The following is a 25,358-nucleotide window of genomic DNA, read 5'->3' as shown; positions in this document are numbered from 1 at the left end:
TATTTTCCTCGGTGTATTTGCTCTAATCTCCTTTTCTCAATTTGTTTTCCTCTTTGTCTTTCAGTCTCTTCTTTCTCTTTTTTTTACTTCTTGATTATTTTTCGGGTTCGGGTTTTTCTGGCCACAGAGTGCTGGCCGGACAGGGGGTCAACTTTGTCATTGTCAGCCCTACCAGAGCGTCCCAGATTACAATATCGAAAAGAAATGCCGAACTCGAGGCTTGTATCCTTCGGATCGTAAACGAGTGGTTTGATCGCTAAAAGCACACAAGGCAGAAACGCTGATTATTGGGGTATTATTCCCTCAAGCTGACGAGGCGTATTTCTCGCAATGCCATAAAACCAGGCAGCAGTGCAATCCGAGTAAATGGTACGAATCCTGTACGTCAGCCTTCTGAAAAGCCCTGCCTGGGCACGCAAAAGATGGGGTCATCAAAGAACACTGCAGCTCCGAGGACGGTTTGGTCACGCGGTTCCAGGCGTTAGTCCGCTGATTGATTGTATCAGTACATGAATTTTATCGCCCCCATATCATCCCATTGTCGCTCTCCTTCATCCTGCAGCTTTATGCCCGATCCCTCATTACCCGCTAGTTAACCCGAGGCTGACCCGCTCTCCCGTCCAGCAGTAGTGCTGCAAGAAATCATGTTCTACGGCCGCAATTAATGACCCCTTGGCCCGCCGCCGGCCTGCATCTTCAGCATCTCGCTCTGGTACCGCAGCTTGAAGCCGTTGCAGAGCGCCCGCATGTCCGGGTACTGGCTCTTCATCAACTCGTACGCATGCGGGATGACTCGGATCATCCATCCAATGACTTTGGAGTTGCGAGATGCCTTGAAGCAAAGGAAGAAATACCCCGGGTGCTTCGTATCCAAGCAGAACGCGTAGGTAGACCGGTTCGGGTTCGCATCGATGTAGGTGGTCAACCATTTCTCTGTAAACACGGTTAGACCATGCAGCAAGCCCAGTGATGATGGGGCAGAACTTACCGAGATCAGCACGAGATCCCTTTTGGAACTTTTCGTGCTGCATGAGCTCCTCCACCTTCCTCGCCATCGCCTTGACGTGGTCCACAATCAACTCGTCCAGGTCGGTGTACGTGTACTTGCTTCCAACCCGGAGGACCTTGCCCACAGAGAACTCATTATCCTTCTGCAGCTCCAGCACGTCGATATGCTGATAGACACCATCGGCGACCTTCCACGTAATCGCGAGATGGTCGTTCCCCTTGGAAGACGGCCGGATGACCACCTCCCCGGCCGGCATGCCGCCCAGGTACTCTTCAGCCTGTGTGCTGTTGAACGGCCTGAATAGGGGGTGCTTAATGACTCTTTGGGTGCGGCCCGTGGCCTTGTCTTTCTCCCGCAGCTCTTCCCTGTCCTCATCTTCCTGTTTGAAGTCCCACTGCCCACGACCGTAATCGTAATGCCTCCGGTATGGCCGCCGTAGCTCCTCTTCCCTCATAGAAAGCTTGCAGACAAAGTCTTTCCGGTTGACTTCGATCAGCTTAGCTTGGGCAGTTTGGCCGACTTGCAACATGTCCTTGATTGAATGGCGGTATGACACCTCGTGGGATTCGACCCTCCCTTCGATTCCGCAGTCCAATTTGACGATGGCAAAGTCATCCTTGACGATCCGTACATTCACTGGAACGATCATCTGGTCGCAAAGCGAGTCTCTCGTCTCACCTGTGAACATGGTGAAGATCTGGTCCACGCCTGGCACGGTGAAGTTCTTTCGGAGTTCTTCGAAAGGACCCATCAGCTCGGCTCGGATCGCTTCCAGCGTCGCCCGCTTGCGCTGCTGATATTCGCGTTCCAGTTGCACCGCGTACTCCTCAAGAATGAGTTCATTGACCTTCTCCTGCTCGTCGTCCTTGAACAGCTTGCGAACGATGGCCCCAGGCCCATTCTCGTCCGTCTCGGCCTTGACGTCCTCTTCGTCCAGCCCCAACGCATCCGCAGCGACCTTGCGGGCTAGATCGTAATCTTCGGGGTGGATGCGCGTGTTGTCAAGGGGGTCCGAGTCGGGATTGGTGCTGTCATGCTCGATGTACAGAAAACTGGCACAGTTATTCCACACTCGAGGGCCGAGAACCGGGATTTTGTGCCGCTCCGGGTCACCGACCAGCTCATCGCGGGAGGCAACCACACCGCCGTTCGCGTTGATCCCCTTTATTAGCAGCTGTGCCTTGCGTGGCCCAAGACCGGCAACGTAAGGCAAAAGATTGGCTGTGTAGGGATCTCCCATGGCCTCGTTGATATCCACGCCGCAAAGGTTGACAATATCCACCATGGCTGTCTCAAGGTGCTTGTACAGCTTCTCTTGTGGGAGATATTGTTGGTATGGGTGGATCAGCAGCGATGAGACGTCCTTGCCCAGCGCTGCATATTCCTTCATAGGGTTCTGCATGTATCGAGCCAGCGCAATGCAATATCGTGTGAGGGGGTTTAAGGTGGGGTGTTCGGCAACGGCACGGGGGCTGTCCTTGTACAGCCGCGCCACCTCGTCGTTGACGATGACCACCTCAAGCAAGTCGCTGCGGTACTCATTGGTGTCCGGATCATCATACTCGGGGCCCATCAGCCCCTTCTCGCTGATAATCCCCTCGACGTCCTTTATCAGTCGGTTGGTGTCTGCCGAAAAGCCGGACACCCCCACGACATCGGGATTTCTTCGCCGAATCAACTCGGCGAAAAGGTCTCTCTGGGCTTCATCCCTCGCCAGATTGACAAATTTGCCATGCTCAAGAACTCTGCCGTCTTCTTCAACCCATGTCCACGAGATAGGGTCGCGGTTGGGGTCGCCCATGCCGTTCGACAAGGTAAGCACACGCGGGGTGGTACCTAGGACCATCCCCTTCGGTTTAAGAGGTGCCTGGTCGAGCCGTTTGAAGTACTCTTCGCGACATGTCTTGAGAAGCTCTTCTTGGCAAGCCGTCCGAAGTGAATCCTTCACCCCCTTTGCGATCACTTTCTCGAGTTTCAGAAAAGCGATATCCAGCACCTTTTGTCGCTCCGAATTCCACGCATCGGCCAGGTCACTGAAGTTGTCCGACGCGAATTCATTGTAGAGCTGTCGCCGGAATTCGCGGTCATTCTCCAGGGTGAGGTTGACCTCAACGAGTCCATCGTCCTCTGCTTTCATCATCTTGAGGAAGATCTCGGGCCGGACAGCCAAGTCCCTGATGGTGTGGCCCACAAGGTACTTGATTTCGTAATAGGGGTGCGCCTCGTCGATCTTCCGAAGACCCTTCTCCGTCCGATGACAGCTGACGGAACCCATGAGGTAGTATTGGATCCGGAAATGCTTGCGCATCCGAGGACTAACAAAGAGTTCCTCGGCGTACATCTGGCGGGCAGCATTGATTACTTGCTCGCCAGTTGGGAAGTCGTCGTCCGCCAACTGATCGGCAAGGTCGACGGGCAGCCTAGCGTCGTCGTCTGATGACACCTTTTTACCTTCACGGAGAGCGTTCTGCGCCAAGCTATCGGGCGATATTCCGAGCGCTCGGACGAAATTGTAGGCCTGTGATCGCCGGATACGCTCGAACAAAGCTGTCTTTGCGCCTGGTCGCTTCATCTCTTTCGATGCACCATTACCCATGGCAGCAATGTCTTTCAGCTGGGCTGAATACTGAAAATTGAGATAATCCTGCAGGTCTTGTAGCTCTTCCAGCGTCGCAGCCTGGTGGATCATCTCCTCGAGCACATCGTCCCGGATATTTGCTTCCTTCAGGTTGTCAACAGACCGCTCGAGAGCGTTCCTCTTCTCAACCAGCGACCGGAATTTGATATCGAGTTCCAAAATGCGCCACAGGTCGTCCTGGGTCAGTAGCTTCTCGGCATCGACGGTATACTCGGGGGCATCGGGATGATCGCGGTTGTCTTGGTTCCTAACCTTCTTGGCATGAATGAGGTAATCTCTGCGGTGTTGGAAGACGTAGGGAACCTCGACGCCGTCGATAATAAAGAACTCAAGGACTTTGCCAATAGCCTTGTTGAAGGGCCCATGAAGGTCCCCAGGAAGTTGCTTCTTGGGCCACATCAGATTCGTAATCCAACGTGCCTCCTCTTTGAAGTATTCGGCTGATGTTTGTTGCTCCTTGAAGGGTTTGCGATCAAGCTGGAACCGCTCAGGCTCGTCCACGACGCGGATTTGGTTGTCCTCGTCGGTAAGAAGCTTCTCCTTGAGCTGCGAGGGTTCAAAAACGTCTTTCAACTCAATTGTCTGTTCCTCGCGCTCCCGATCATCCTCGTCTTCTTCCAGATCCAAAGCCCAGGCGTAATCGTCACCATTGCCGAAAATGGCCTCCATGTCGTCAAGGGCGTCCTTGTCAAGGCCAGTTGCGTCAACTGCAAGACCCTTTTCTCTAGGACGAGCAACTTCCATGTCCTCCTGGCGCTGAATTCGTTCCTCGTCGTCTTCTGGGTAATCGTCTTCGATAAAATCATCGAACTCGTCGACGTGCGCGCGGTGGCTAGGGCGACCGTAGGCTCGCTCGTCGGCCACCTCCTCGTCATCGTCCGAAAATATCCCTGCGAGGTCTGGGCGCTCGTTGCCACGTTCCTCGTCGCGGTGCCCCCGTTTGAGACGCTTGAACTTGGTCTACGCGATAGTGAGTCCACGAATTAGTCCGCAAGCGTGCGTCAGTCTTGACGTACCTGAGCCTGGGTTTTCCGTTCCCACTCTGGATTAGCTTCACCGATGAGGTCAAGATCTTCCTCGTCGAGTTGCTCCTCTTCCTCACGCTCAACGCGGCGGCGCTTCTTCTTCTTTCGGCGCTCGCGCTCTTCTGAGTTGTCGGCCTCCTCTTCCTCATCTTCGTCGACGATAAAACCTTCTCGAATCTGTAAACGAATGCGATTAGAAGGACTTAGTCAACAAAAAAGCACGAGCAAAGGACCGTACCCTTCTAGCTTCCTCCTCGTCTTCGTCATCTTCGTCTTCCTCGCTCGAATCATCTAGCATATTATCCCGGGCTCTCGTTCGGGACTCGCCGCCCTCCTCATCAAATGACTCATCATCCTCTTCATCATTGAGCTCCGCCTCCCCATCAATCAAGTCGCGCATCGAGGTACTCATTGTGTCGACTTGAGTCGAGTCGCGCTCGGATCTGGTTCGTTTGCCGGGATTAACCCTCGGGGATATCAATCGATTTTCGAGATGCTTGCTGATTTTTAATGAAAAAGAAACTAAGTCGGGCGCGGAATGGAGGAATTTGATCAAAGAACCGATGAATTTAAAGAATCAAAGAAAAGAGCGGAAGGCTGAATGGTTCAAGGTTGGAAATTTTGGGGCGCCGAGCGACCAGCTGCGAGAGCAAGTCGCGTTCAGCCTCGCCCCCTTGAAGGCGGCAACGCTCACTCGGTGATCCGTGCGTCAACCCACTCTACCAGACCTGATGAATGGATGAATGGAGTTCACGCTCCGGTTTCTCCCAGCGTACTCGGTGATGGCACGAAAAGAACTGACCATGTGACCACATATTTGTATCAAACCGCTTTGTCTCGATAGGTCAGGATGGAATTCACAGTACATACTTGTATCGTGCAGAAGTATAGATATTTTACCCAAGTGAGGGAAGGTAGAACGGGCTCTTGCCCTTGCATTTTATGTTTGATGGGCATGGTTCCAATTCCAACCCCTCAATATACCTATCTCAATGGTCTCTTCATATCATACAGTTACATGTAGACCCGCGTTGAATGTGTCTGGGAAATTGGGAATCTGTCAAGAAGGAATCCATAGGTACTTTGGTTGGTTATCACGGTGCCTGGTCCATCACCGCGAGGGGTAGCGTTGGCCGCCCTGAAAAGCATGGACCAACAGGCGGGATCATCCAGCCGCCACCATCGACAACCCCATCGCTCGTTGACCCCACATTGACTGACCATCGGGGGCAGCCCACCCAGGACCCTTCCCACCCGTCCCCCCCTAAAAGTCCAGAGCGCTGCTTTTCTGCAACCCCCTTATGTTATCGAGCACTCTGCAACCCTTTGTGGAAATTTTTAAACTTTTGTTTTTTCTTTTGGAATTCCGTGAGCGTAGGTTTTGTGTCTCGTGGCCACAATACTCCATCGTCCGATCTTGGAAAACCCTTGAGTCGCTGCTGCCGAGATCGACCGCCGCCCTACACGCCCGAGCTACGTATAACAGAGAAAGAAGAGCAAACAGAAACCACCACTTTTTACGCCCGTACAATACCTACGACTGCCTGTAAACTCCAACTAGCCCGGTGGGATATCAACGAACTTCACTAAGGGTATATACCAAAAGGGGCTCTCTTCTTGGCGTTGTCCCTTCAAACACTCCCCGCCCCCTAGCGGCTTTTTCTCAACCCGCTCAAAGTCGCCCGCCCAAGAGCCCAAACCCCCCGCGCTACCGCCCTCGCCGAACCATCATCTTTCGGGGGATGCGACCAGTACAAGCCTATTAAACAGCTTCGCAGAAGAGGCATAGGTAGCAAGCAGGACCTCCATCTCCTCGACACCCACCCCGACGGCCTAACCCCTCCGACTGCGGATCCGGCACTGCACAACCGCCCACCATGGCTGACGCCTTCGCACCGCGCTCCATGAAGCGCAAGAACGTCAAGGGTCTCGCTCTCAAAGCGCCCGCCCCGAAACCCCCCCCGACAGCCGAGAATGCCTCGCGCCCCGCGAATGGCAAGGGCGATGATAACGCCGCGCAGCTGGAAATCGGGATCGAGTTCAACTTGGATCTGAAGCCCGACGACCTCGAAATCATTAAGGACCTCGGCGCTGGTAATGGCGGGACGGTCAGCAAAGTCAAGCATATTCCCACAAACACAGTTATGGCGAGAAAGGTTGGACTTGACGGGCCCCTGCCCAGTTGGATATGTCGCCGACTTGTCTAACGAGAAGCTAGATTATCCACGTCGAGGCAAAAAAGGAAATGCGCAAACGCATCGTTCGAGAGTTGCAAATCATGCACGGCTGCCATTCCGACTACATCGTCACCTTCTACGGCGCCTTTCTCAACGAGAACAATGATGTGATTATGTGCATGGAGTATATGGATGTTGGGTGAGTCGCATCTCCCCGTACATAAGGTTGCTTGGCACAACACTAAACAGTCTGAAACAGATCACTCGATCGTATCTCAAGAGTCTTTGGGCCGGTTCGGGTGGATGTTCTGGGCAAAATCGCTGAGGCAACGCTGGGTGGTCTCACCTACCTCTACTCAAAACACCACATCATGCACCGTGACATCAAGCCGTCTAATATTCTCGTCAACTCTCGGGGTTCTATCAAACTCTGCGACTTTGGAGTGTCGGGGGAGCTTATCAACTCTGTTGCCGACACGTTCGTGGGCACATCCACGTACATGGCCCCTGAAAGAATTCAGGGCGAGAGATACACAGTGAAGTCGGACGTGTGGAGCTTCGGTCTAAGCATCATGGAGCTGGCAATCGGCAAATTCCCGTTCGCAGCGAGCGAGCAATTATCGGATGCAGAAAGTGCACCCGCCGGTATTCTCGATTTGCTCCAGCAAATCGTTCATGAGCCGGCGCCTCAACTTCCCAAGAGTGATGCTTTCCCTCAGATTCTTGAGGACATGATCCAGAGGTGTCTTTACAAGGAACCCGAGCGGCGGCCAACACCACAAGATCTTTTTGTATGTTATCAGCCTTGCTTACCCGTCGATACAAGAGTTACTAACCATTTGATCTCAGGACCGAGACCTGTTCGTACAGGCTGCCAAGAGGACCCCCGTTGACCTGAGAGAATGGGCCTGCGGCTTAATGGACCGAGACAACCGCAAATCTCACCTAGCGCCCCAGCTTTCACCGGCGACTCAAGATCTTCTGCGTGCGAGTGACTCGCCAACATTTGCACAGCAGACACCGACTTCATGTAAGTTTCTCAATTCAGGGGTTAGTGCTGCACATAGCCTAACTGAACTTGTAGCGTACCGAAACGACCCGCGTCAAGCGGCCGACCACACCAATTTGGCCGCCCAAGTCGATCGTCTGTATATTCGGGAATGGGATCAGGAATAAGTACGCCGGGGGTGTATCTTGAAACGGGTTGTGAGGAGACACCCGGCGTTGGTTCCTCGGCGCTGGCCTTGCGGTTCCCTGCTGCCCTCTCCATTTAAGGGATCACCTCATGTTCAATATTCCAGCATATACCGGCGTCATCTTGCCCGTTTTTCTTCTTCTTTTTTCTCATCTCTCTCGATGTGGTCTTTCTGGCCAAGGAATATTGGTTACGTTTCCGTCCGAGAAGGGGTGAAGCCACCGGCATGGCGTGACAATCAAGCGAGCGAGGCTGCAGGTCAGCGAGCGTTATGCAAGCCTTTGCGTTGGTTTCCCTTGTTCTAGCTAGTCAGGCCAAGGCATTTGTACCCATCTTGCGGGTATATATTCTAGTTACGCTTGACGCACCCGGATCACGTTCTGGTTATGGTACACACATGTGCGTTGCTTGCGGCTCGCTCCCCCATCGTCAAAGCGATCCATTTTCAAGAACATCAATCAGCTCGTCTAACCGCGAGATCACCAGATCCGTGTGCTCGTGGTCAGCCAGGTGACGGTTGACGTCGTTCACTAGTAAAACGGTCGTGGCTCCTGCCCTGCGGCCCGCCGTCATGTCGTCAATGCTGTCGCCTACCATGATCAGCCCGCTCGCATCGGCAACCGCCTCCCCTATCTGGGTCTGCAACAGGTCCACGCCGTCGCTCTCTCCCCCCTTGTGACTGCTCTCCTCCGCCGACCGGCGCTGCTCCTCCTCCTCGGCATTGGCTGGCACCCCGGTCTCGCCCGTGCTGCTGCGCAACAGACCCCAACTCCGCGCGATGTGAAGGATCCCCGCCGGGTCGGGCTTGGGCGGCCGGAAGTCCCGCGTCACGATGGGCGCGAACACGCTGCCGGCGAGGAACTTGTTCAGCAGGTTGTTAACGGGCGTATCGAAGTTGCGCGTGCAGATCCCCTTGCGCACGCCCTTCGCGTCGAGATACGCCATAAGCTCGGTCAGTCCCGGCTGGGCGACTTGCTGCAGCATGGCGCGGCGCTCGATGTCGCGGATGAGCTCCATTGCGTGGTGTTGTTGTTCCGGCGAGGGGAGGTTGTAGACATGCTCGAGAATGTCTTGGGATTTGTTGATGCCGAGGGCGTTGCGCATCTCGGCGAACATGTAGGTTTGGGGCTCGCTAGCTGGGTTAGCACGAGGGCTTGAGGAATGGTATCGGTGTTCAAGTTGAAATAGACGACTCCCATTTAGGGTTATAGTCGCCCCTTATGTCTCACGCCTCGCCCAAACTCAATACCATCTCTAACTATTCCAGCCTGGGACTGCACCAGTGAACGCCAATAAAACTCACCATAATGTACCGTCAACATCAAAGACGATGCCCTCCAGTTTTCGGACTCGGGATGGGCCTGCAGTGAAAGGCTGTTTAAGGGGAGCAAACCGCGAAGTTGTTGAAGCAGACTGCATCATGGACCAGAACCTGCGCATGGGCGAATCGTGGATAATTTGTAAGATAAATAAATATATCAGGATCGTAAAAGGAATGTCAATATATTGCGCTTCCAATACCGGGTATTCGAATTCACAGCATCTACCTGTAGGTCCACCTTTCCGCTCCCGATCAACTTCTGGAAACTCTCTCGAAGCAGCCCCGCCTTTCCATTGCCATCTCAAGCCCCGCGATCTCGGTTCTCTGCTTGGCTGCCGCGCTCTCCCGCTGGGGCGATGTCCTGGGCGGCGGGTCCCGGCACCTTGCCGCTGTTTGTGCAGGGGCGTCCCCCAGGGATCACGTTCGGTGGATCCTGGCAACAAGCTCCCGTCGCAACCTTGGAAGGGAGCGGTGCTGTTAGGTACCATTTTTAGAGGTTGTTTTGGGCGAAGTGACTGAACCAACCAACAAAGAACGAAGCCCTGACTTGACTCTTTGAGCAACCCTCCAGGTCGCCGAGTCCTCAGCTTCTCCGCATCCGCCGTGGATCATTGAACAACAAAGCCTCGAATTTCGAACTCTCATGCGCCACGGAAGATGAGATCGACATCTTCGCGGAGATGAGCTCTTCCTCTCCAACGCCCGGCCAATCGCCGCCGCAACGGCCTTCCAAAAGAAGCGTGAGTTAAGCCTCGCTGAACTCGCAACGCGCCCGCACCTTTACATGCCTTCACGCTGAGTGCTTGAAGCTGCCCTCAATGGCCGCAAGACTGACAGGAAATCCCACAGAAACTGCGCAATGGCTCTGTCATTATCCCCTCCACTGGCGAACGGTCACACCGCAGTTTTACCCTCCGGCCTTCTAGCTTGTTCTCATCAAGGCAAGCCGATGCTTCCGAGTCTCCCGAGACCGAGCCTGGCTTTTCACGGCAGTCTATCTCGAACCGAGCACATGCGACGGCACATAGCGTCCGCGAAGGAGGCGCCCCGTTCCTCCGCTGGTTGAACTCTCCTGTCGGTCATGGGATAATAAAGTGCACGCTCGCATACACGTTGGGCAGCTTAGCAACTTTCTGGCCGCCCCTCTCCAACTTCTTAGGCAGACCAGACGGGAAACACGTCGTGGCTACCTTGACCGTCTACTTCCATCCTGCGAGGTCTATGGGATCCATGATCGAGGCGGTCCTGATCGCGATTGTGGCCGTCGCATACGCCGAATTAGTCTCCATTCTATCCATGTGCACATCGATACTTTTTGGTAGCGTTTTGGGAATGGTCACCCTTGCCCATGGCCTGGTTTTAGCCGTCTTCATAGGGGGCGGCTTTGGCTTCATCGGATGGGTCAAGCAGAGGATGAACAACCCGCTCGTCAATGTCGGCAGCACCCTTGCTTCGCTCGCTATCATCGGCGTTGTTACCAAAGAGACAGCTGTCCTCACGAGCGTCTTCTCGAACCAAAAGATTGTCCAAATTCTCAAAATGCTTCTGATGGGCATCACGATCACCACGATTGTCAACGTTACGGTGTGGAGAGCATCCGCCGTATCCGCTCTACGTCAGTCAATGACCAAGGGATCAATCTCGCTCGGCGGCATGCTGTCGCTGATCACCCGTGGTTTTCTCAGTGGGTCCGAAGACGACGTGCTCTCACCTGAATTTGCCGCCGCCTCCTCTGCGTACTCGTCTGTCTATCCACAAATGACCAAGAATCTCCGCGAGGCCAAGTTTGAGCGTTACTTTCTGGGACGTGAGAGGGTCTACCAACTCGATAGGGCGGTGGTGAGGTCGATGGAGACCCTGGCCCAGTCCATTGGCGGGTTGCGCAGCGCCGCGAACTCTCAATTTGCTCTCCTCAAGGAGCCTATGGCTCCATTATCGCGTGTCGGGTCTCCGGTCGGTCGCGTTACCTCTCCCCTTTTCTCGCCGAACCTCCATCGGACGATAGTTAGCACTATGAGAAACGGGAGGGAAGGGTTGCCCTTGCTATCCGCCATCGACGAGGCATCTGATGAGAGCCGTGAGGAGGAGGGTGGTTATTTTGCCCCGAGACGCCAGTCCGATGCCACCGCTGCAAGCCTGCCTCCCTTCAGACACGCGTCAGAGATCTTTGCACTTTTTATTGAGTTGCTCGGGCCTTCGATGAAGTCATTGGCCTATACCTTGTCCGAGGTTCTCCAAGATCCTCCGTTCGGAGCAGCCCCCGACTATAAAATCACCATCAACGACCATTTTCGTAACAGCCTTGCCGATGCTTTGTCCCTGTTCAACGAAGCCAGGGCGCATGCCCTTCAAGAACTGTACAAGACCCTTGAACTAGACCGTACTCGGTCCGAGGCGATCCAGGCCGACTTTGAAGAGGTTGCGGCCGCTTGCGGTCATTTTAGTTTCAGCCTACAAACGTTTGGCGAGGAGATGCAGAAGTACTTGGATGTATTGGATGACCTAAAGCTTGCCGATGAGCACAACAAACGTAGTTGGCATTGGCTCAAGTGGTGGAGGAACGGCCGCCAACCCGGCCAGAAAGCCTTAGCCCTGCCGTACGACAACGAAGAGCAAGAGCCCTTGATCAAACCGATCAAGAAGACCGCGATGCCCCGAGGCGTAGAGCCGTTGCTCAGGCGGAGAGACACGTTCAGCTGGGAAGCTGCCCCGGAGACCAAGAAAAGTAAAGTCGTCGCAACATTATCTCAAAGGGTTCTTAAGGCGGCAAGGAGGTTGGCCAGAGATGACCGTGAGATACCACCCGGCATTCATTCTTTGCTTTTAATTAAACGCTAACTTGAGAGTAGTTCGGTTTGGCTTGAAAGTCGGCGTCGGAGCGGCCCTTTGGGCCTCGCTCGCATTCATCCCACAGACCAGGGAAACGTACCGGCACTGGAGAGGCGAATGGGGCCTTCTTTCGTTTATGATTGTCTGTTCCATGACTGTAGGAGCCGCCAACACGACCGGCTGGGCAAGGTTCTTGGGGACCCTCATCGGCATTGCAACCGCGGGTCTGAACTGGGAGGTATCGCAGCAAAGTCCCTTCGCCCTCATTCCACTCGGGTCGCTCGTGGCATTTTGGAGTTTTTATGTCATTATCGCGCGAGGGAACGCCCCTAATGGGGAGAATCACGCTACTGGCCTACAACGTGTCGACGCTGTACGCCTACAGTCTCTCTCAAAGGTTGACGATGACGATGACGACGAAGGTGGGGTGGACCCTATTATCAAGGAAATCCTGCTTCATCGATTCACAGCGGTGACGGTTGGGATTATTTGGGGGTTGATTGTGTGCCGTCTGATTTGGCCCATCTCCGCACGCAAGAAATTCAAGGAGGGCCTCAGCATGCTGTACCTCCAGATGGGCCTTATCTGGAAGCGTGGGCCGCTTGCCATTCTACTCCGCAGCGACTGCACCCGCTCCTATCTCCGCACCGGTGAGCAGGCGGCCCTCCAAAAGTATGCCGCGCGCCTCGACAGCCTCCGTAGCAGCGCCGCCCGCGAGTTTGAGCTCCGCGGCCCGTTTCCCTCGGAACAAAGCCGGCTACTCATGGGCTGCGCCCAACGTCTGCTCGACGCCTTCTACGCCATGTCACTCGTCACGCAGCGCAAGGGCAACTTGACTGAGGGCGAGCGCGCCCTGCTGCTGTATACGGCCGACGAGCGGGCCATGTTGTGCGATCGCATCTGCCACGTCTTCCAGGTGCTGGCCTCGTCGCTTATGCTCGAGTACCCGCTCACGGACGCCATCCCCAGCGTGACGCGGATGCGGGATCGACTGCTGGGGAAGATCTTTCAGTTCCGGAAGGACCATCAACAGGATGCCGACGAGGGCGGTAGTAACAATGACGCTACGACGAACTATGTTGGCCTTGGGCGTTTGGGACATTTGAATGTGCAAGAACATGACTACGCGCTGCTTTATGCTTATGCTTTGGTCACGGGCCAGGTGGCGGAGGAGTTGAAGGTGGTTGCTAAGGAGATCGAGGGTTTGTTTGGCGTTCTGGATGACGAGACTCTGCTTCTGCAGTGATCCTGTCTTTGGTCTGGGGAGTATGGGTTTGGTCTATCTGGTAGATTGGGGGTTTGGGACGGGTTGAGCTTAGCGGATAATACTCATCCGTTGCTTTCTCATCTCTTTACAAGCTCTAACCGTTATGACCGAAAGGTGAGAAGGGGTTGGATGGCCGCTTCGCAGATGATACGAGTCCGGAATGGTGGCAAGGTACTGGTTAAGTTGTATTATATGTAGGATCATGATGTAAAGGGGTATATCTAAAAGGAGGAAAGGGGCGCATATGGATGTTGGATTTCATGCATTGGCTTATTATGAGCTGGGTCATACATATAACTCACAACCCGGCTGCTAATTCTAGGGTTTTGTCTCACCTTTCTTTCGATATGATATTTATCTTCATCTCTTAACCGCGCAGACGGCTGAACAAAGAGCGTTACCCTAACCCTGAATTGCCGAACTCGGTGGGTCCGCTCTATAATCCAAGTCGGACTTTGCTTGGCGCGTGTCCTTGAAGTTGTTCCTGTCGCTGAGAAAGATCGCTCGACAAAGATCATTCGACACACGAATCGAAAACCATCATGGCTAGCAGGCGCGACTTCCTTAGCCAGCCGGCCCCCGAAAACTACGTGGCCGGCCTCGGCCGCGGTGCTACGGGGTTCACGACTCGATCAGATCTAGGTCCTGCGCGCGAAGGACCCAGTGAGGATCAAATCAAGGCTGCTGTCGCAAAGCGGTCCGCTCAGCTGGGTCTGACGGAAGCGAAAGACGACGACAAAGACGATGATGAGCGGTACCAGGACCCCGACAACGAGGTTGGGCTATTCGCCGGTGGCATCTACGAAAAGGACGACGAAGAGGCTGATCGGATTTGGAAAGAAGTCGACGATAAGATGGCAAAACGCCGCCAGAAACAACGGTTAGTAACCCCCTTTCCATCATTGTCCTGTTTCTCATCTCCCGGTCCCGCGCGGCCTCATCCTCTCCACCCCATATCCCCAACACCCCTAGCGTCAAGCATGTAGTTTATCGTGCGCATAGATGAGCAGAGTGCCGACCGATAATCGCACAGGGACATACGAGAGAACGCCGAACGCGAAGAATACGAGCTTCAGAACCCAAAGATCCAACAGCAATTTGCCGGACTTAAGAGGGCGCTAGAGACGGTGACGGACGAAGAATGGGCGAGCCTCCCGGACCCGAAAGACCTCACTGGCCGTACTAAACGAGCCCGGCAAGAGAGGATGCAACGTTTCTACGCCGTACCCGACAGCGTCCTTGCTGCGTCCAGAGACCAGGGGCAGTTTGGGACCACTGTCGCTGATGACGGCGGGGCGGCCGCCGAGGGGAACAAGGATGGTACCGTGACCGACTTTGCGAAGATCGGTGCCGCCCGCGACAAGGTGCTCAGGGCCCGCTTGGAACAGCAGTCACAGAGCAGCGGGATAGCGACGGCGGGAGGGGCGACGAGCATTGATCCGAAAGGCTATCTGACCTCCTTGTCGAACATCCAAGGGGCTGAGCAAAGCATTGGAGACATCGAGCAGTTTAGGAAGATGTTGAAATCAGCCGTGGACTCGAACCCCAAACAAGCGGCCAGCTGGATCGCCGCCGCTCGCCTGGAAATCGCGGCCGGGAAACCTGGCGCCGCTCGTGGCCTGATCGCGAAGGGGTGTCAGCACTGTCCCAAGAGCGAGGATATTTGGCTGGAAAATATACATCTCAACGACAACCGCAGCGCTAAGGTTATCGCTGCGCAAGCAATCCAGGCGAATCCGCACTCGGTGAAGCTGTGGGTAGAGGCAATGAAACTCGAGAACGATCCAAGGTCACGAAAGAAGGTCATCCGGCGAGCGTTGGATCACAACCAGGAGTCTGAGGCGCTGTGGAAAGAAGCAGTCAATCTGGAAGAGGACCACGCAGATGCGCGGATGTTGCTAGCCAAAGCCACAGAACTCATACCCGAGTCACTCGACCTATGGCTGGCGCTAGCGCGTCTCGAGACACCAGAGAATGCCCGGAAGGTACTCAACAAGGCAGTTAAGAAGCTCCCCAGTTCGCACGAGTTGTGGATAGCTGCCGCGCGCCTAGAAGAGCAGATTGGAGAGGGTGCTAGGAGGCCCGTGATGAAAAACGCCGTCAAGTTCCTCGCCAAACAAAACGCCATGCCGAAGCGCGAGGAATGGATTGCCGAGGCCGAGGAGTGCGAGGACGAAGGCGCCGTGGTTACATGCAGCAACATCATCCAGGAAACACTGGGATGGGGCTTGGATGAGGATGACGACCGCAAGGAGATTTGGATGGAGGACGCCAAGGCTAGCATCGGCCGAGACAAATTTGCGACAGCCCGCGCAATCTATGCCTACGCGCTGCGAGTGTTCCCCAACAGCAGGAGCCTCTACCTGGCCGCGGTGGAACTCGAGCGGAACCATGGCACTAAAGACGATCTGTGGCGGGCTCTCGAAAAGGCCGTGGAGGCCTGCCCCCCATGTCGAGGTCTTCTGGCTCATGCTGGCTAAGGAGAAGTCTGGTGAGCTTAACGAGGCGCGGCGGGTGTTGGCCCGGGCGTTCAAGCAAAACCCGGATAACGAAGATATTTGGCTCGCCGCGGTCAAGCTAGAAGCCGACAACGGCTTCATCGACCAAGCGCGGGATCTCCTCAAGACGGCTCGACAAAACGCCCCTACCGACCGGGTCTGGATGCGCAGCGTGGCCTTCGAGAGGCAACTGGGTGCTAACGAAGCGGCACTGGACCTCGTTCAGGATGCCCTCCAACTCTTCCCCGCCGCACCGAAATTATGGATGATGAAGGGACAGATCTACGACGACCTCGAGAAGCTCCCACAAGCCAGGGAAGCGTACAGCACTGGTGTACGCGCAGTGCCGTCCTCGGTACCGTTGTGGCTTCTCTACTCCCGCCTCGAGGAGCGTTCCGGCAACGTGGTCAAGGCGCGCAGCGTCCTCGATCGCGCGCGGCAAGCGGTGCCCAAGTCCCCCGAGCTCTGGACGGAGCTGATCCGGGTGGAGCGCCGGGCGGGCAACGCCAACCAAGCCAAGAGCCTCATGGCGAGCGCACTCCAGCAGATGCCCAAGAGCGGGTTGCTGTGGGCCGAGCGCATCCTGCACCTCGAAGCGCGGACGCAGCGCAAGACGCTCATCACTGAGGCCATCAAGAAGGTCGAGGACGACCCGGTGTTGCAGGTGACGGCGGCGCGCATCCTGTGGGCGGAGCGCAAGCTTGATCGGGCGCAAAACTGGTTCGAGCGCGCGCTGCTGCTGGACCGGCACATCGGCGACACCTGGGCGTGGTACTACAAGTTCCTGTTGCAGCACGGGACCGACGAGAAGAGGGCCGACCTGGTGGCCAAGTGCGTGCTGAACGACCCGCGCCACGGCGAGCATTGGCAGGCGGTGGCGAAGGATCCCAAGAACGCGGGCAAGGGGACCGAGGAGGTTTTGAGGCTTGTTGCCGCGTCGTTGAGCTAAACGGAAGGATAGGGCGTGTAACTTATGCAAGATGGCGCGACTGTCTTTGCATTGTCTTGTTCGTTGAGTTGTTTTGATATCCCCACAGACCAAACTGCACACCGTTTCATCCTAGAAAATGCAGCAGTCTTGATATCGATAGTACATTATCAACTTGGTTGCTAATTCATCCTCAGCACGCAATAAACTCCTCTGGAAAGCTGAACCCTCAACTGAAGTACCAAAGTACGCCTAACAAAGAAAAACCCCGCTACCGTTACCGTCGTCGTCGTCGCGCCATCATCCCTTCCATTACTTGCTACCGAACCACGACGACACGTAGCTCTTGCTCTTGGCAGCGCCGTCCTCCACCTTGCGGTCGAACTCGTCGATCTTCTTAAGGGTGTCGGCCTTGGCAGACTTTGCGTATGCCTCAGTCTCGCTCCTAGCCTTGGAAATGTCTCGGTTCACGGTTTCGACCTATTTGATCCTATGGTTAGAGCTAAAGGTAGACACAAGGGGAAAGGAAGGAAACATACGGCATTGTCGACCTTGGCACCGAGCTCCTTGCCCGCCTTGCGGCCCTCCTGCTCCAAGTTTGTGGAGCGATGCGGTACCTCGCCCTTGATCTTCGCTGCGACGTGGTGCGCATCACCTGTGGGTTTGTGAGTACAATCGAGCATGACAGGGCCACTATGGTTGCGTTGGCTCACTCTCGAATTGCTTCTCGGCTGCGCGCGGTGAGCCACCGGCCGAGTAGAGGTAGTAGCCGACGCCACCCGCAGCTGCGAGGCCAATGGCAAGGGGCGCTCTTGAACGAGACATTGCGATTTAAGCGTGAAGATTTGTGATTGAAGAAAGAGAAGGTTGCTAGCCCCTTGGGTACTTGGGTATCCTGAAGTAGCCTGAATGTTGATGTATGTTGTTGAGGGGACGGGATGGGATGTGGTTGGATGGTGAGGGGTTTGCTCTCGTACGGCCGAGGAATGGCGCGGTTTTAATTCTCTCCAATGCGTCGCATTCCGTCTCTTCTTTGCCTGCCTCGAACCTGCTTTGCCTTCATTTCCATGGAGCTCTCCCTTTTGGGTCATGTAACATCGAGTGGGTATGACGTAGAAGCGGGGCAGGGAGCAGCGGCAGCGCCGGTATGCTGTGCAAGTGTCATCCTCCAGCCAAAAAAAGCCGAACTTGAAAGGAGAACAAGAAATCAAAAGAAAAAAGTAGATGAAAGCTGGCGAAAAGAAGCAAATAAAAATACAAAAAAAAACCTCGGGTCGGATAAGAGAAAAGACAAACGGAGTACGAAGTAACCTCTTTTCCTTTGAGCTCCCGGATGGTGTTCGTTCAGTTCTTATCCAGGTTTGATCGACATCTGCACCTGGAGTTCGCCTTTTTTTTGTCCAAGGGGTGCCATCGGCTTGGCTCTCCCCAGACCCACCGGCAGCTGGCTGTGTTGGGCCAGACCCTGAACGCTGGGCTTGGCGCGTAGCCATGAACAGGAACTGTGAAGTTGAATTGGAAAGTCCACGATTACATCATGATCCCGGACTTCTCAGTGGGCGGACAGCAGCCTGCCAACTCCCTCCCTGCCTCCATCACCTTTTACTACCTAGTGACCGCTGAGCCGCTGTCGTCAAATCTCCCCGGTTCCCCACAATCGTCAGCAATTGCGCGTCTCGGTCCCGCTACCCTTACCAACCTCTGAAATAGTGCTCCGCCCAGTTCTCGCACAGCACACCTACGGCTGATCCCTAACGCATTCGCTTCCGACAATATCACTTCCGGCCAAGTTCGAGGATAGGGCGCGCGCATTTTCATTACGCCAATGCCCCGCTACATAGGAGACTCGGCTTGACTCGTGATGGCATGAGAAGCCATGCCCAAGATCAGACATCACCGTTCTTCGCGCCGCGTACCGCCTCCTAAAGACAGCGACTTTGATCACGAAATAAACCTAGTTGATCGAGATGAGGAGGAAAGCCCCCTTAGGTCCTCACTGGGCGGCCCTTCGACCCAGGACGAAGCTGCTGGTTCCACAGCAGATCGCCAAGGCGACGTCGGGGAGGATGAAATCGGCGGGGAGGTGACACGGCAGGCAGATGCTGGGCAGCCTTCTGTCCGAGTAGAGGGTGAGTGCGCAAGTTCTACTGCTACCATAACAAGATGCAACGCTAACCTGTATATATCAGGACCGACACCGCAGGTAGAGGCTAGCGACCCCGTTTTAAAGGCACAATCAACAAAACCCCACGGCAAACCCAAGACACCCGAGTCGGCAATCGACATCCTATACGAAAACCAGCGAGGCGGGTTCCTCTGCGGGATACCGCTCTTTTCCTCCATGGCTCTCGGGAACCTCGACCCTCCCGCATGGACCAACTTCGCCCACAGGCCCAGTCCAACCGATATAGGCACGGCGCAAGTGCCCGATCCGAGCTGGGAATGGGCGTGGCCGGAGTGGCGCATCAACCACGACGAGGGCGTGGACGAGGACGGCTGGGAATACTCGTTTGCCTTTTCCAAGAAGTTCACGTGGCATAAGGCGCGGTGGTGGAACTCGTTCGTCCGTCGGCGAGCGTGGATCAGGAAACGGGTGAAGAAGGACGCAGGTTATTCCCCGCAGGGCCCGCACCTGCTCAATCCCGAGTATTTTACGATTCGGCCATCTTCCGACTTATCTGGAGACGGTAGCCCTAGCGAGGCCTCCAGCGTCCGTGGTAGCAGAGCAAGCATGGCCACACTCAACATAGAAGGCGCCGAACTGCACGTCATCGAACACGGCGACGAGCTATTGCGCGTGCTCCGCATGTCCCGGATTGACAGAGAGAAGATCGAAGCCGTCGATAACTACCTCAAACACGCCCAGGAGAGTTTTGAAGGCCTGCAATCGATCATGCACGACATCATGTCCCTCTTTGTGTTCCAAGCATCGCGTCGGGTTCTCCTCGGCAAATTAACCGATCTCTACGACGCGACCGTCGCCGAGCACAAGAAAGAGACGAACCCAAGCCTGGAGCTAGATCAGAAGGTCAAGAATCTCGCCGCGGCTGTCACGCACGCAGATGAAGAGGTGAAAAGACTCGAGTACTGGAGCGACGTGAAGGACATAGCCGAGGAAGGGGGCTCAAAGGGTGCCGTGGATCAAGAGCAGGGCTGGGATTCCACATGGCGAGGGGTGGACAAGTCTGGCCCATCAGCGCCACCCGCTCCCAAACATGAAGCTAAGAAGGGAATTGCAAACAACGAAAATGAGAACGGAGCATGATAGCAACCATGGTCTAGAGAGTACTATTATGAAAGAAGGGTTGGTATAGTTAGGGGGTATTGGAGTCCGGGATGTAAAAGATACCCATGTTCTGTTTCTGCACTGCTGCTAAATATGCCTCTTTCCTTGCTTCGTGTTCCATACCCCTTCATCGAGCGAGAATCAGAATTGAATAGGTTGAATCCAAAACCTCGTCAGCACGAACGCGGTCTGGTGGTACATGGCTCGTGGGACAGGGATGCTGGTGATGAAGGGCTCCCCACCTGAGCGAATCGGTATAGGGTGACTGTGACCGCAGTGGGGTGGGGCCTTAGGTCCAAGGTCTGGGGCGGAACTCCAAAAAAAATTATTGTACCTGAGATGGGAACCCTGAAGTCCCATGCACGCGAATCTCGATGAACACCACGAACACTGCACTGCAGTTATCTTTTGCAGTACAGTAACCTCGCCGAAACCAGGATCGGGCCGTCGGTCGAGCGAACCCACCGACAACATAGACATGCCCGGATCACAGACATGACTCTCGGTTCTGCGCTGCCGTGGAGAACGTGCTCGTCCCCCCTCGGTCGCATCCAACTTCGAATATGCCTCCCGGCTCTGAAGAACCTGCAGGCCGCCGGCCATGGCGCTTTCTTCCACAGCCAACATACGAGCACCAACGCAGAAGAACCATCGGAGTCTGCGCCCCCATCCCCCGAACTGTCCGCCGAACATGTCGCAGCTAGGGCCCTGTCCTCGTTGGTCAGTCGGCTCAGTCGCATCCCCCTAAGGCCTCAAAACGAGAGTAGGTCGATCGTCGTCAAACCCGTCGGTGTGTATCCTCACCGGCGCGAGACCCGCGAGGCGCTGCACAAGCACCACCGCGCCCTTACACAGCAAGTTCGGCTCGAGCGACAGCGACGGCAAGAGCGAGGCGGCGACTGGCGCATTATCCTTCAGCACCTCATGAAGTCGACTATCCCCGACGCCAAACCCCACGGCCATATCAAGGTCGTTATCCCGAGGCATTCGATTGGGTCCCTTTTGTCCGACCACCGGCAGAATCTGTGGAATATAAAGTCGAGGACGGGGTGTGCCGTCACGCTGTATCGGCCAACCGATGAAGGAGCGAACCTAGACCCTTACGTCACCCTCGAGGGCCAACTGGCCTCTATATCTACCGCTGTCGACGATATCCTAAAGGTCACCAAAGGTATCACGGTAGTCAACACCGGAGAGATTCAAGGAATCGAACAGAATGGCAGCCAGCCGGACCAGGCACCCGAGGATGGGTCGAGCGATTCGGCATTCACGGCGACGAAAATCCAACCCCATCAAATGACGGTGTCATGGCAACCCTACAAACTCGATGTCAGGGCAGATCAGATCCCGCGACCCACCGAATGGACGACCGAGGCCTTCCAACAGTACGTGTCGGCCCTGGTTATGGGCGACGTAGACGCGAGTCTCGCCCGGCGTCTGTACCCTCCGGGGAAGACACACAAAGAGGCGGTCGTGCAGCAACTGCTCGGGGCCTTCAATGACCCAAATGCTTCGCATGTTATTTCGCTACCCGCGCTTATCATAGCGCTCCGCTACCTCAGCACTGCTGGTGCGACTTACCTGCTGGAGGTGAGGGAGCTGGTCGAACGAGCCTCGGAACTGGGCCTGCATATGGACACGACCATTTATAACCTGCTGGCCGACACAGCGGTTTACTGCAAGAACCTGCTTGCATTCGAAACTGCAGTCAGCCAGATGATTGTCCACGGGCACAAGCCCAACCTACGAACGTGGCTGCTCTTCCTCCGCATGATCGAGGCAGAGGATATCAGGCGGTACATCATACAAGCCATGGCCATCAAGGGCTTCCTCTCCGACCCCCTGACGGTGAACCAGGTATCGGGAGTCATGGCCGATCACGACGCCTATCGCGCGGTTCAGGAAGGTCAGAACATCGGCGCCTTCCTCGCTGGACTCCGTGACTTGTACGGCGATACGTGGCAGCTTCATCAGCGCGCTGCTTGCAGATATCTCGACGTGTTTGGGCAGTACAGTAAATTCGACGAATCGAGGCAGCTTCTCGAATACATGTTCACGACCAAACATGGCAAGCCAAACGCGATTGCGTTAAACACTGTCCTCACACACTGCAAACACCAGAGAAAGGTTGACCTGGCCGTGGCCTTTGTCCGCATGTTTGACGAACGACGCTGCAACGTAGCCGACCAAGTCACGTTTCAGCTGCTCTACGAGATCGCGCGGCGGGTACAAAAACCGCAGCTACTTGGCGCCGTTTGGCGCTACGCTCACAGACTGGATATGACGAACCATAACATGCGGAACCACGGCATCAAGTTGCTCGCCGGGAAACCGAACCTCTCGCACCTCACGAGATTGATACGCGGAATTTGGGAGGGGCCACACAAATGCCCAATCAGCAGGAAAGAGTTTATCGAGGGCCTCTTGCTGTGCGACTACAGTACAAGCCGTTCCACAGGGTTAAAAATTGCAAAGGGCCGGCCCAAAAAGAAACGGGATCTCATCAAGGCTACCCTCCCTTCTGCCCCAGACAACGAACCTATCGCTTCCAAAAAGGTTTATGTGGAAGCCGGGCTCGGAGAGCTGTTGGAATCTTCACCCAAGGAGCCACCCGAGGAATCCCCCGAAAAATCCCCAGAAGAATCGCAACCCAGCTCTGTGGTTGTTCCCGTTGGGGAGGCGGATGGAGCCCAGGAAGGGCCCGAGGAGCAGGCTGCGACCTTGTATGCCGCAGAGGCATATGACCTCTATTCCAAAGCCGTATACAAAAGCGTCCGCAATGTCGCGCCGGCGGTCCCGCTTGGTAGCGTTTTACAAGCCGCGCTCGACAGCGACCGGAGGCTGAACTCGCTGTCGCGTGAAGGAATTGCGCCGGCCCCTGGCATGCGGGTGGCGGCCGACTTATATCCCGTCAAACTGCCTGTTACCCCGCGGGGAGATAGGGGCCTTGGGGCGAGGGCCATGTTGGCATGGCTAACTAAGAAGACTGAAGATGAAGCTGCTCGTGCGAGAGCGCAAGAGCTAAGCGTCATTGACGTAGTGGGGGCCCGCCCTGAGGAGCTCGATGACTGGAATACCATGCTGCTGGCGGGTTATGAAGCTAAATTAGGGAAGAAATACATGCCCTGATAGATGTATCATATGTTCTTGACATGATTTATCGAAGAACACAAGGCGAAAGAAAGGCAGGCAGGGTCAAGTGCACCCCTAGCACTGCGCCTGTACGACATTTGTACGATCATAGAATACAAGATACCATTAGATGAGGCGGGCACATCTCAACAACATAAACAATCGAGCGATTTTCTGTTGCTCCCTGGCATATTCAACCGCACAGTATGTTTTGGGCTGGGTTGCCAAGTCATATTCGTCGAAGGGGGTGCGCATGCGATAAACGCATGGGATGTTTTGCGAGGCGGGTAATCCGCGTTATGACTTTTGAGCATAACTCTAGGAAACAGAACGAACTAGAGAAGGAGATGCCCCCTTATTATAGCCGGCCAGCGAAGGCGACTTCCAACGAGGACTACCGCCTGGGAAGTGGCCCAACCAATCCACGGTGGCCTATTTGGCACCGGTGGTGGTCCTCCGCCCTAGGTTAGCTGTTCACCTGCCGAATACCGAGAGGTTGCAGGTTTGAGCGGCGCCCGGGGTGCTAAGAAAAAAAGAGTTCAAGGGAGCAAGTCTCCTAGGTCTTTCCGGAGAAATCCCACGGGGGTTTCGTAGCCGGCCACCTCCCTTCGGGGGGCTGGCAGGTGAGCTTTTGCTGTTCCTTTCCCTCTTACCACTTCCTTGCCATTTATTTTAGATGAGAAACAAGGAAAGAGAAGGCATACGAAATAGACCCCTATTTGTTTTCGTAGTTGGTGACTACCAAAACCGTTGCTTCGATATATGGTGTAGAATATCAGGTAGCTCCGAGGTTGTTACGTGATGATCCCCAACAATTTCCTAAAGCGGGGGATTGTCACTCCGACAATCCGGCTTGGATAACTACCAGCAATCCAACGCAACTCACTCACCTGCACACTCATCAAGGTCAGACAATCATCATAACTTAAACCGGATGCGACGAACGGGGAAATCCTACAAATGTCAATGAAATTCACATCGGCTTCCCAGTGTGGAGAGGACAAAAACAAGAACCCATGAGATCGCCCAAGGCTAACGTCACTCACTGTCGATATCAAGGATGGCCAACCCGCTAGCAGCTGGCATCGTTCCCGCCCAGCTCGGCTTCCTGGCCATCTACAACCCCAGTCTCGGCACGACCGACGAAACCGTCGAGGACCAGATAGTCTACTATGCCTCGGCTAGTACTCAGTCGAGCGCAAAACGGCGCCGCCACCGCGCAGCCAAGGACGGCCGCCCAACTGATATCCTCTCCAACGAAGAGCGCAACGAGCGTCTTAGGCAGATAGGCCTCGCTCAGGGCATGGTCGAGTTTGGCCGTAGTTTCTCTGGAGGTAAAGCTGTCGATTCTATCGACACCGAGCGCACCCGCGTCGTGCTGCATGAGCTAGAACCAGGCTGGTGGATTCTCGCTGTGAGTTTGTCTATCCTTTTATCTTTCTCGTCTCACACCGCAAATAATCTAACCAGCGATCCAGTCCATCGACCTCACCCGCCTTCCGTCACCCCCAACCAAGATAACCTCCTCCACCCCACCACCGCAGAGAACCAAAACCAGCACTCCCCCACCCCCCAAATTCGAGTACTCTTCCCGCGAAGTCAAGCCTCCCGCCCTCCTCCTGCAAGACCTCCTTCGAGCGCACGCGCTCTTCCTCCTGCACCACAGACCCTCCCTCTCCGCCCTCCTCAACCCCACCCCCGCCACCCCCAACACCACCGACGCCGTCACCGCCACCCCCGACACAACCCCCACCACACCCACCGCCAACACTTCCCGCCCACCATTAACCGCCCTCCTCGCCCGCTACTGGGACCTCTTCCTCTCCACCTGGAACGTCCTGCTGCATGGCAACCCGGCGTGTGCCGTGTTCGCCGGCATCAAGGTCGCCGCGTGCGGCGAGCTGGGGATGGGCGTCGGCGAGGAGGACCGGGGCAGTGGAGAGCGTGAGGTGCTTGAGGGTTTGGTGGGGAGCGGGGAGGGCGGGTTGGTGGATTTGGTTGTGGGGAGGTTTGGGGTTGGTGATGGGGTGGGGAAGGGGGGAGGGAAGGGAAG

The 25,358-nt window shown here is 55.4% G+C and overlaps 9 protein-coding genes across 9 annotated transcripts in view; 6 read left to right on the top strand and 3 right to left on the bottom strand.

Moving 5' to 3' along the window:
* Window positions 1-661: 661 nt before the first annotated feature.
* On the bottom strand, window positions 662-5,084 carry CHGG_00532 (uncharacterized protein; the record flags this gene model as incomplete). Its single annotated transcript, XM_001219752.1, has 4 exons — window positions 662-933; window positions 989-4,607; window positions 4,664-4,849; window positions 4,911-5,084. The coding sequence occupies 4 exons, from the start codon at window positions 5,082-5,084 to the stop codon at window positions 662-664; spliced, it is 4,251 nt and encodes a 1,416-aa protein (XP_001219753.1).
* Window positions 5,085-6,549: 1,465 nt separating this feature from the next.
* CHGG_00531 (uncharacterized protein) lies at window positions 6,550-8,025 on the top strand (the record flags this gene model as incomplete). Its single annotated transcript, XM_001219751.1, has 5 exons — window positions 6,550-6,780; window positions 6,891-7,048; window positions 7,109-7,640; window positions 7,699-7,879; window positions 7,934-8,025. The coding sequence occupies 5 exons, from the start codon at window positions 6,550-6,552 to the stop codon at window positions 8,023-8,025; spliced, it is 1,194 nt and encodes a 397-aa protein (XP_001219752.1).
* A 448-nt stretch (window positions 8,026-8,473) lies between these two features.
* CHGG_00530 (uncharacterized protein) lies at window positions 8,474-9,160 on the bottom strand (the record flags this gene model as incomplete). The annotated part of the gene is made up of 1 exon (XM_001219750.1): window positions 8,474-9,160. The coding sequence occupies one exon, from the start codon at window positions 9,158-9,160 to the stop codon at window positions 8,474-8,476; it is 687 nt and encodes a 228-aa protein (XP_001219751.1).
* Window positions 9,161-9,721: 561 nt separating this feature from the next.
* On the top strand, window positions 9,722-13,440 carry CHGG_00529 (uncharacterized protein; the record flags this gene model as incomplete). Its single annotated transcript, XM_001219749.1, has 4 exons — window positions 9,722-9,846; window positions 9,937-10,105; window positions 10,203-12,156; window positions 12,215-13,440. 4 exons carry the CDS (start codon window positions 9,722-9,724, stop codon window positions 13,438-13,440), a joined length of 3,474 nt encoding a protein of 1,157 aa, XP_001219750.1.
* Window positions 13,441-14,003: 563 nt separating this feature from the next.
* Window positions 14,004-16,908, top strand: CHGG_00528 (uncharacterized protein; the record flags this gene model as incomplete). The annotated part of the gene is made up of 3 exons (XM_001219748.1): window positions 14,004-14,341; window positions 14,495-15,893; window positions 15,958-16,908. 3 exons carry the CDS (start codon window positions 14,004-14,006, stop codon window positions 16,906-16,908), a joined length of 2,688 nt encoding a protein of 895 aa, XP_001219749.1.
* Window positions 16,909-17,199: 291 nt separating this feature from the next.
* On the bottom strand, window positions 17,200-17,712 carry CHGG_00527 (uncharacterized protein; the record flags this gene model as incomplete). Its single annotated transcript, XM_001219747.1, has 3 exons — window positions 17,200-17,367; window positions 17,427-17,542; window positions 17,601-17,712. The coding sequence occupies 3 exons, from the start codon at window positions 17,710-17,712 to the stop codon at window positions 17,200-17,202; spliced, it is 396 nt and encodes a 131-aa protein (XP_001219748.1).
* Window positions 17,713-18,763: 1,051 nt separating this feature from the next.
* On the top strand, window positions 18,764-20,152 carry CHGG_00526 (uncharacterized protein; the record flags this gene model as incomplete). The annotated part of the gene is made up of 2 exons (XM_001219746.1): window positions 18,764-19,016; window positions 19,077-20,152. 2 exons carry the CDS (start codon window positions 18,764-18,766, stop codon window positions 20,150-20,152), a joined length of 1,329 nt encoding a protein of 442 aa, XP_001219747.1.
* Window positions 20,153-20,668: 516 nt separating this feature from the next.
* On the top strand, window positions 20,669-23,302 carry CHGG_00525 (uncharacterized protein; the record flags this gene model as incomplete). The annotated part of the gene is made up of 1 exon (XM_001219745.1): window positions 20,669-23,302. One exon carries the CDS (start codon window positions 20,669-20,671, stop codon window positions 23,300-23,302), a length of 2,634 nt encoding a protein of 877 aa, XP_001219746.1.
* A 1,063-nt stretch (window positions 23,303-24,365) lies between these two features.
* The window catches only part of CHGG_00524 (uncharacterized protein), a gene marked incomplete at both ends in the record, with an annotated part of 2,826 nt that continues 1,833 nt past the window's right edge, over window positions 24,366-25,358 (top strand). The window contains 2 exons of the mRNA XM_001219744.1: window positions 24,366-24,719; window positions 24,784-25,320. Of these exons, the coding sequence (XP_001219745.1) occupies window positions 24,366-24,719; window positions 24,784-25,320 (891 nt within the window). The remainder of the gene's footprint in view (window positions 24,720-24,783; window positions 25,321-25,358) is intronic.

This window comes from Chaetomium globosum, genomic scaffold, assembly GCF_000143365.1.
Source record: "Chaetomium globosum CBS 148.51 scaffold_1 genomic scaffold, whole genome shotgun sequence".
In the NCBI taxonomy this organism is placed as follows: Eukaryota; Fungi; Ascomycota; class Sordariomycetes; order Sordariales; family Chaetomiaceae; genus Chaetomium; species Chaetomium globosum.
The sequence above is the reverse complement of the archived record's forward strand: the minus strand, read 5'-3'. Positions and strand labels throughout refer to the sequence as shown.